The sequence below is a fragment of the Cajanus cajan genome, chromosome 1 (genome assembly GCF_000230855.2).
Source record: "Cajanus cajan strain Asha chromosome 1, NIPB_CcT2T_4, whole genome shotgun sequence".
Classification (NCBI taxonomy): Eukaryota; Viridiplantae; Streptophyta; class Magnoliopsida; order Fabales; family Fabaceae; genus Cajanus; species Cajanus cajan.
The window spans coordinates 2,792,041-2,801,472 of NC_138517.1; the positions used below are offsets into that span (position 1 = coordinate 2,792,041).

General features: G+C 32.3%; 2 protein-coding genes across 4 annotated transcripts; both read left to right on the top strand.

Moving 5' to 3' along the window:
- The first annotated feature begins 632 nt into the window (after positions 1-632).
- On the top strand, positions 633-3,686 carry LOC109813439 (DUF538 family protein (Protein of unknown function, DUF538)). Of its 2 annotated transcripts, none has more exons than XM_020377630.3 (2): positions 633-1,208; positions 3,469-3,686. In XM_020377630.3, exon 1 carries the CDS (start codon positions 717-719, stop codon positions 1,191-1,193), a length of 477 nt encoding a protein of 158 aa, XP_020233219.1. In that variant the 5' UTR covers positions 633-716; the 3' UTR covers positions 1,194-1,208; positions 3,469-3,686. The 2 variants fall into 2 exon arrangements, with proteins under 2 accessions (XP_020233219.1, XP_020233218.1); XM_020377629.3 differs by having other exon boundaries at positions 638-1,198.
- Positions 3,687-4,790: 1,104 nt separating this feature from the next.
- On the top strand, positions 4,791-9,377 carry LOC109813472 (uncharacterized). Of its 2 annotated transcripts, XM_020377662.3 has the most exons (8): positions 4,827-5,205; positions 5,541-5,670; positions 5,999-6,112; positions 6,192-6,245; positions 6,634-6,680; positions 7,608-7,715; positions 8,917-8,971; positions 9,092-9,377. In XM_020377662.3, the coding sequence occupies exons 1-8, from the start codon at positions 5,104-5,106 to the stop codon at positions 9,106-9,108; spliced, it is 627 nt and encodes a 208-aa protein (XP_020233251.1). In that variant the 5' UTR covers positions 4,827-5,103; the 3' UTR covers positions 9,109-9,377. The 2 variants fall into 2 exon arrangements, with proteins under 2 accessions (XP_020233252.1, XP_020233251.1); XM_020377663.3 differs by lacking the exon at positions 5,999-6,112 and having other exon boundaries at positions 4,791-5,205.
- The last annotated feature ends 55 nt before the right edge of the window (positions 9,378-9,432 follow it).

Here is a 9,432-nt window from a genome sequence, read left to right on the forward strand (position 1 = left end):
ATTTTAATATAATATAAAAAAAATTATGTTTAAAATGTTTGGTCTTTGTTGTTGTGAGAGAAATATGTCGGAGATCTTACATTGATTGATATGACCAAAATATAATATATAAATATAGAACAATTTTCACATGAGATGACATGAAGTTAATGATAATTTTTTGACTTTTATAATAAATACTTTAAAAAGATATATTAAAATTAGTTTCGTACTAATTATGTAGAACTTTTATATAAAAATGCACGAAGATTAAACTCTTATACTATATCAATTTCTTGTGGTTTCTCGAGGAAAAAAAAAATGTTTCATTCCTTATTATTAGATTTTGCTAACAAGTTGCTAAGATGGAGCTGAAACAATTAAAGATCCATCATAGTCTATCTCACGAGTCGCGAACAAGTAACATCGAAATTAGAAACTGATGTTTTTACGTTTGGGCCGGGCTCATTAAGAAAAATGGGCCTTGATATTCTGAATCTTGGTCCAGGCCCAATCTAGTGATCCAGAAAAGTCAAAAGAGAAAGTCGTTTTTCCGTTAGGTGCTGAAAGATCCTTCCAGCGATTCTCGTATTCCTTAGCCACTGTCGTCATTATCGTGACAGATACAAAAATTGACAAATAATTAAAAAATATAAAAATAAAAATATCTGCTTCATTTTCACTCATACAAAACCAGAGAAAAATAAATTAAAAAAAAATTTCAATCGAAAATCGCCATGAATCCCAAAATCCTCATTCTCTTCGCTCTTCTTCTGAATTTCGTGTCCAATTCGTTCCAAAACCCTAACCCTAACCCTAAAACCCCCAAATCAACGCCATCGGTGGCGCACGTTGAACTCACCAACTACGGCTTCCCTGTGGGCCTTCTCCCGGCCACCACCGTCTTGGGCTACGCCGTGAACAGATCCTCCGGCGACTTCTCCGTTAAGCTCGGCGGCGCGTGCAAGATCACGCTCCCGCCGGACAACTACGTGGCCACGTACTCCGACACCATCACCGGGAAGATCGAGAAGGGGAAAATTGGGGAGCTTGACGGAATTAGGGTTCGCGCGTTCTTCAAGTGGTGGTCGATCACCGGAATCCGCTCCTCCGGCGACGACATCGTCTTCGAAGTCGGCATGGTCACGGCGAAGTATCCGTCGAAGAATTTCGACGGCAGCCCCGCGTGCGAGGGCCAGCACTCTGCTTCGTGAAAAAAGTTAGAGTTTGTTAGTTTCTCTTTTAACTCAAATTTTTATGCTATCAATTGATTAGAATTCATGGTAAGTATGAATTTTAGGATAATTATTGTAAAAAGTAAGAAACTTGCATGGCAATTTGTAATTAATGTCCGCCAAAACACAGAAAAAAAATAAGAAGATAAAATGAAATTGACTTCTCTAAAAGATAAAATTAATTTATGCATAAGTTAACTTGCAGGAATTTTTTTTTTATTTTCTCTAAAATCTCAATTTTAACTTCAAAATCTTAATTTAATTAATGTATAACTGTATAAGATAATTTTAACTTAGAGAAGCTTATTTTAATTTTTTATTAGTTTTTTTTGGAAAAATTTATCCAAACTATATGAATATTATTTTCTTGATATATAATTATGCTCCTTTTTATTTTGTTGGTGATTTTGGTTATTCCTTTTTTATTTTGTGGTTTGTTGTGATGCAATGTGAATGAGAATAAAGCTTTGGATAGGGATAGAATGAGAGAGAGGGAGAGATGTACTGTTGTTAGATAGTGCTTTCGTTTTCATGGCTTGAGCTGTTCTGCTATTGCCTTGTTACGATGCAAAAGCAAAAATGATGACATGGGGCCATGAAAAAAACTGAAAATCTACTTTGTTGGTCGCTGTTATCTTCTTCACTTTCAGGGATTGTATATCGCGAGTCTGACTGATTGGTGGCTTGTAAAGAATGTGCTCATTAGAACTAAGAACCAATATTGTCCTTTCCCTGGTGTTTAGTTTAGTTTAGTTTATTGGGATACAGTGTCGTCGATGTCATCATTGAGTTTTAGAGGATATTGGTAATGAAATTGGATTTATGTTAACATGATTATTAGAGTAATAATCATTATTAATGACTTTACTTCTTATGAAAGATTTGACTGATTTTTGATGGACTGTTTCCTGCAAATCCATAGTAAGGTTTTCTTAAAGCTGGCAAAAGCCTTGTTGTGTGTTAATTATGATTTCTTTTCTTTTATGTATTAGTTGATGCCAGACTTCGAAGTAATCATGTCTTTTGTTGTTTTCATTATACCATTGTCACCCTCAATATTTAGTATTCCTGCTTGATTTTCTTTTTGGCACTGTTTAATATTTGAGAATGTGGTTTTTTTATTATTATTTTTTTATAAATTTATGTTGCATTGTCAATTTTCGGTATTGTTTCTTATTTAATCTTATTTGGCCCATTTTATCATTTTACTGGAAAATGATTCAAGTGGATTAATGGAATTTACTGTTTATCTATTTTCTTCACTCCTTTGGTATAATCGTCTGTGTTCTATTCTAATTAGGTAAATTGCAAAAGAAATTCTAGCAATTAGGTGCTAGTTTGTGAGCCTGATTCCTCTAAGCTTTCTATCGACAGTGGCAAATAGTTATTGAATCTGTAAACACTAAACAACATCTTTTTGTTGACCACCACTCAGATATTTCTTTGTTTTTTCTTGGGTTGGCTAGCCCACAATATGTTTGAGACACTGTTTCCACTTTCCACGGTTTCAACTTTACAATATCCGCTACCATGCATTGGTACCATTACTTGTCATGTCATCAGTTCTCCCAGTTAACTGTTTGCCGGTTTTAAAATTTACAAACTGATGGAGTATTTCTACTTCAGGAATTTATTTGGTTGCTGATTATTCTGCTATTATTTTTCCTTTAGAATTTAACATGCTGTTAGTTTATGATACTGACATGTTTCTTTAGTTAGGTACACTTGATTAGCAGCTATTACTATGGATTTTGTTTGGCCTTATGAAGTTTGGAGCTTTTGTTTAAGCTCTGAAGTATTCTGTGGTTCTTGTTCCTATGTTAGCCATGCTTTTAGTATACGACCCGGGGTAATCTGCAACTTTAAGAAGTCTTCCTTGAATCTATGAGCAAAGGAGCATATTCTTATAATCTTATGTCTGTTACATATTCTGATGCTGAAGCCATGCACGGTGGTTTGGTGCATATTCCTTTTTCCTTTTTCTTTTGGTTTGGGAATAGAAGACTGAGATTTCTTTTTAAAAATTCTTGTTACTATATTTTCTCTTTAGGTGAGTTGATAAAACAGGTGGTGTTTAAAGTCCTAGAATCTATTCTAGTTAACTTGCGTTAGGTGCATAATGTGCATTGATTTTAAGTTGTTCTTAAGTCGTAGAATGTGTTCTTTCTTTCGTTTTAATTAACTGGCCTTTAGCTTTATGGAGTCTAACGTAGGTTTCATCATATTTTTGACATCTTATCTTTCCTTTATGCAGGGTTATTCGCAGGCTTCGTGTGTCGTGTAATGAAATAGCATCCATCTAAGTGCAGAGAATTTGAAAGTGCTCGTATTGTGTGTAATATACTAGGCTAGTAATAGTAGGACTTTTACGTAATCGTATTTATGCTGCAACGAATCTACTTCGATGGTCACGTCGTTACTCGTTGGACTCATAAATAAGTTATAAGGCCACTTTCGACGTTTCTTGTTTAATATTCTCTGTTGCCCGTCTATGCAGTAGGAGTATCTCCCCTCTTTTCTTACATTCTCAATTCAATGAAATTAACTAAAAAGCCACATAAAAATAATTGTTATGAAAGTCAATAATATAGAATCATATGTGACCAAAAAAATGTTCGCAAAATAAGTTGTGTTAAGGACGACGGTTATAAAATTTGTAAAATGTGTTTTCTCTTGAAAAATAAGTTGATTGAATTAGTACTAATACAAGACTTTATATTGAAGTCTCGCATATATTTACTCAAACATGTATTTGTCTCGCATTTAGTTTAATGACTATTAATTGATTACACAGGATTATTTTGTTTTTATAAAAATATGAATATTTAGGTCACAAATATTATTTGTATTTTATATAAATTATATTTAAACATATATACGTGTCAATACTTGTCTGATGTACAGTTTCTTAGCAAGATATTAGAGGCTAAATTGCACTTTTGGTGATTTTATTTTTGTTGATTTACAGTTTTGACCTTTTTATTTTAAAATATAAACATTTGTTTTCCTTATTTTTTTAAAATATGAGATTTGGGTTTTTTTTTATTAATTTGATATTTATTGATTGTTAAATTTTAACATTTTTTTAGTAATTTGTCACTTAAGTAATATGATATTTGCTGATGTGATGTATAAATAAAAATTAAAAATAATATATAAAAAATTTCATTTGTATCTATTTCACAATTAATTTATATTTATTTGTTAATAAAATTTTTATTTATATTTTTTTGAATTTTTTAATTTCTAAATATCATGTTATTAAATATTATGTGATGAAAAAATGTTAAAATTTAACCACTAATATATATTATAATGGAGGAATAAGATTTTATATTATAAAATTAGAAAAATTAAATATCTTTATTTTAAAATAGAAGATTAAAATTGTGAATCAATAAAAATAAATAAACCAAAAATATAATTTAAAAAAATATATAAAAAATATATTTTTTAAGAAATACAATATATAAAACAAAAATTTAAATAATAAAAACATTAAAATATCATAAAAATAATCTAAATAACAAATACATACCAACTAAATATGATTTTAATATTATAATAATTTAAAAAATTAAATATAAAATTAAATATTAAAATTTTAATATTTAAAAATATTAATCCATGAAATTCACAAACTAACCCTAAAATTAAATCCGCTTTTACAAAATTGAACTCTTAAATATAATCATATAAATTTCACCTGAACCCGTAGAGGTTAGGCTAACTGACTTACACAGCCCTAGCCCATTAACAGAACGGAGAAACCTCAAGCCGCCGCACCCTTTCCCTCTCTTCTCTCCACCAGCCACCTCCGACAGCGAACGCCACTAACAACGAGGTGTTTTGCAAGTCCTTCCCTTGCGGACTTGGAATTTGAGTGAAGATGGCAGGCAGAGGTCGGGGACGAGGAGGATGGGGACGAGGACGAGGGGGTGGGGGTGGGTTTACATTTGCAGCTCAAGTTCCATTTGATCCTTTTCCTGAGGTATTTCATTTTTCACTTCTATATCCATACCCTACTAACTTTCCTTCATCTTCCATTCTCTGTTGTTGATCGTTCCCCAATCAGAAAGAGTTGGTCACAATCTAATACTGCTCCTATTTTTTATTTTATTTTATGCTGATTGTTCAAATGTTTGCCCCTCTACTTTAAATGATTTATAGCTTCTCAGTTCTTGTTTATTAAAACCTCAATTATTTCTTTACATCAGAAGCTGACAAATGAAGAGGGTGGGCGGTCTGTTTCTCTGTTTTTTTTTTTTATTATATATAATCAATTGCTCATGCTTATTACTTGTTACTATCAATCTGATGCTACAGGATGTTACTTTACCTGAAGTTAAAATTGGTGATATTGATGCTAGTACGAAAAAGCTGCTTATTTGGAGTTATAAGCTTCAGAATTATTGGAAAGCCTCCCCTTATCATCTGGAGGAGAGAACCTCGAAGAGTAAGCATTTAGTTGTTTCTACATGTATATTGTGTGAGAAGGCCACATCAAAATGATTTACTTTAGTGCATTATTATATTATTGTTTCATGTACGATCTTTTACTTAATTATGCTTCCCACATTAGCTGGGAATGAAATGCTCCTGAAATGAGTAGGTTTACACCATAAAAATCCAGGCATACTGTTTCTAAAACATTTTCATTGCTATCATGGAACCATATTTGTCCTAAATATCTGCCTCCTCTCTTCCCCAACATGCATACTATTATTTATTTTTTTTCTGGTAAACTTCGTTGGAGTACATTAATCTTCTTGTTTTCTCATCAGAGAGGCAAAGGATGCACATAGCTAGATTTTCTGACAAGAAGGGAAATGATTTTACTCGTGACTCTCTGTCACAAGTTTTGATGTTCAAGGAATTTCCTCAGGAGTTGGTTCAAGGTGTGAATAAGGGAATAATGGGGTGTTGAGGCAGTGGTTACTGTTAACAAATGATGTAAACTTAAATTTGTGTTTTCAGGTGCATCTAAGCAGACGTCAAGAAGAAAAAAGTTTCGATGGAACCCGGAGTCAGGTTTAATGATTTTTCATTTGACCTTTTTCCTTTCATGGGGTATTAGCTATTGGTTATCTGCTAATGTGAATGTGTTTTAGATCAGCACAAAAAAAGTTTAATCATCCTAAATAGCTCCCATTATCTTGAAGGAACTTTATGAAATTCTCATTACTTAAAATTTTATAAATGGTGTTCTATCGAGAAGTTTATGTACATACATATAGATGCAACATTCTATTCTAGATTGTAATATTGTTGTATAAATGTTTGATAGCTTCTGCTGCTGAAACTAGTTTTTATTGGGATATTATCTATGTCTGTCTACAAAGTTGATCATTGTTTACCTATAGTAATGATATTAAGCCTTATATTTGTCTTTAGACTGATTAAGATGTTTGTGTGACAGGGAATAATAAACTTGATTTCCTTGAACAACAAGAGGAAAAAAACAAGGTAGAGCGCCTGTTTAGAGCTCTATGCATGTGTGTGTGATAACAAGGCACTAACTCTTCCATTTGTTTCATTATGGAACATGTTTAATTTGATGTAACTTACTAAGTTCAATATTTATTGTTACTGGATGGGAACAAGGTTTTAAATTGTGGCAGATGTACTAGTTGCGTGGCAGATGTACTAGTTGCATTGCAGATAGATCTCTGCAATCGCAGCCAGATGCAGTTGTGACCGGCCACAACCTAGATAGATATTGTTGCCCTTGATTCCAAACTCCAGTGGACTTTCTATACACTTTAAGGTTCTTTGTCGCTAATGGAATGGATTTTGGAACCTACATTTTTTAATTTCTGCCTTCGTATATCTCCTAGAATTGGAATTTTAATTCCTAATAGCTTTTTTAAGGAATCGACCTATAATTAACCGAAGAAAATCTCAATTCTTAATCTAGATCCTATGATTTCTAAGTGAAAGAAGGCAAAATAAGAGGAAGGCTCTAACTTACTGATAAGGTGTAATAAGTTACTACAATCTCAGTTTGATACTTCAACAACCTCCTCTGCTTCTTTCACCTCCCCCACTACTATTGCCACCATCATTGCATTATTGCAAAGACTACCATCGCCTTTGCCACTCTATACAAACACCATTATTGATGTTACCACTAGTGCTAATCACATTAACACTGCCCCCACCACTGAGCCATCAATTTTATTATCATTACATCCATGATTATTATCACTGCCATCATCATTACCACTACCATTACATTAGCAAACTTAAAGGAATGTTGAGCGCTAGATCATTAGTTATGGGAGTAAGATTGCATTTGTTCCAAATGAATATTGTATTTCTTTTTTGATTCTATTGTTGGGCCACCTTTACTTTTCCAGTGAAATTCTGTGTTGTTGATTCTTTCACCTGTAGGGCAAGGAGGATGTCGATGAAAATGAAAAGAAAGATGGAGAAGATGAAGAAGATGAAAATGCAGAAGAGGAGGACGATGATGATATCAGCGAGGATGATTATCATCAGGTTCCACTGTAACTTCTTTGATGCGATAATTTTTCCATTCTAAAACTCAAGATGGTTCTCTCTTGTCTCTGTGATGCAATAATAATACATTTAGTCACAAAACCGTACCCAACAAATTTTTCAAATGGAAGTTAAAGTAGAAGTTTAAAGCTAAACTTGCCTAACATTTGACTATGAAAAACTTGAATTTATATGGTTTACTATGTCATTAAAATCCTTTTGTGAACTGTGTCAAGGGTTGAGCATGACCTTTAAAATTTGAAAATAGATATGCTGAAAACACCTAATAAGTTGATAATGGGAGCAAGTTTCTTAGCTGTAGCAGTTTATTATTTCCCCCCCTTCGTAGGAGAAATTAAGTGTCTCTCTTTACATAAATAAACTTGCCATATTGTGCAATATCCTGCAGCTCCAACTAATGACTCCCAAACAAAAATATTAAATTAAAAAAGAGAAAATAGAAAGTTGGAGGAAAAAAATAGAAAATAGAAACATCATGAATTTGGTCTATCTTTTGCTTGCTCAATGCTTCGCGAGGTTTCTTTTAAATTTTAAGTGGATTCCATATAAAACTTGGCGTTTTTTAAAATGTTACTCAATATGCTCTCCACAAGTTGACAAGTAAACAATACAAAATGATAAGACTTGGGAAGAAAAAGACAAGTAGATGATGAGAATTGTGATGGATTTGTCCGCCTTGATCTTGCTCTTTGATTTTTGAGGTTTCTTTTAAATTGTAGAAGTGAATGTATATTAAACTTGGCATTTGTTCAAATGTTTCATACATGCATTGCACATTCTTCCGTTGACAACAGGTGTTAGTATAAACTTATTTTAGCATTCGATGAAATTGTTACTAAAATTGGATTTTGGAAGTCACTTAATTTGACATGGTGAGGGCTCAAGGGAATGGCTCATTACTTTGTGGAACTTTTTAGCAGTTAGAATCTGATATTAGTAGTTTGAAGAGTTATTTCACTTGTTTCCCTCTTTCTTGCTATGGTTGTATCACTTGTATGTTTTGTTTTTATGTTAATGAAGCATATGGTCGTTAAGCTTTGTGTTTTTCGTTTTATGTTAAAAGAAAAAGTAAAAAAAAAATGTAAGTTACTTTGTTTATAGGAATTCTAGTGATAGCTGAGTGCCCAAGTCAGTGTAAAAAAAAATTGATTGATTGTCTAACTCTAATAAAATCTTGCAGAATGAATATTTTGATGACGATGAAGATGATTATAATGATGTAGAGGACGGGAATGGTACTGTCACTTTACTTTTCTAATACTTTTTTCGTTGACTTACGTTTTGATAATCTTAACCAAATTTACCTGAGATGTTTTAATGTAATCAACTTTTTTTTTTTTTTTTTTTTTTTGCAGATGAACCTATCTATTAGATATCTTTGGGGGAGAATGATCTTCTGCTCATCCCGCAATAGCTATACAAGCATAGACTATTGCATCTTTAATATGTTACAAGTTGGGAATTCAAATTACGTGTTAGCCTTATTTAGCTTTTACTTTGTAAATATTTTAAATTGTTCAATTACAAACCGGTATCTTTTTTGTAAATGTTTAGTTTAAATTTGTGTACCCCTTTACCAGAAAGAAATTTTGTTTATAGAAAACTTGAAAGAAATATATTTAGAGGTGCGTTATTTTTCAATCATTTAAACGAATAGGGAAGGAATAACCAATTGGCCGTAATTTTAGTATCGTTA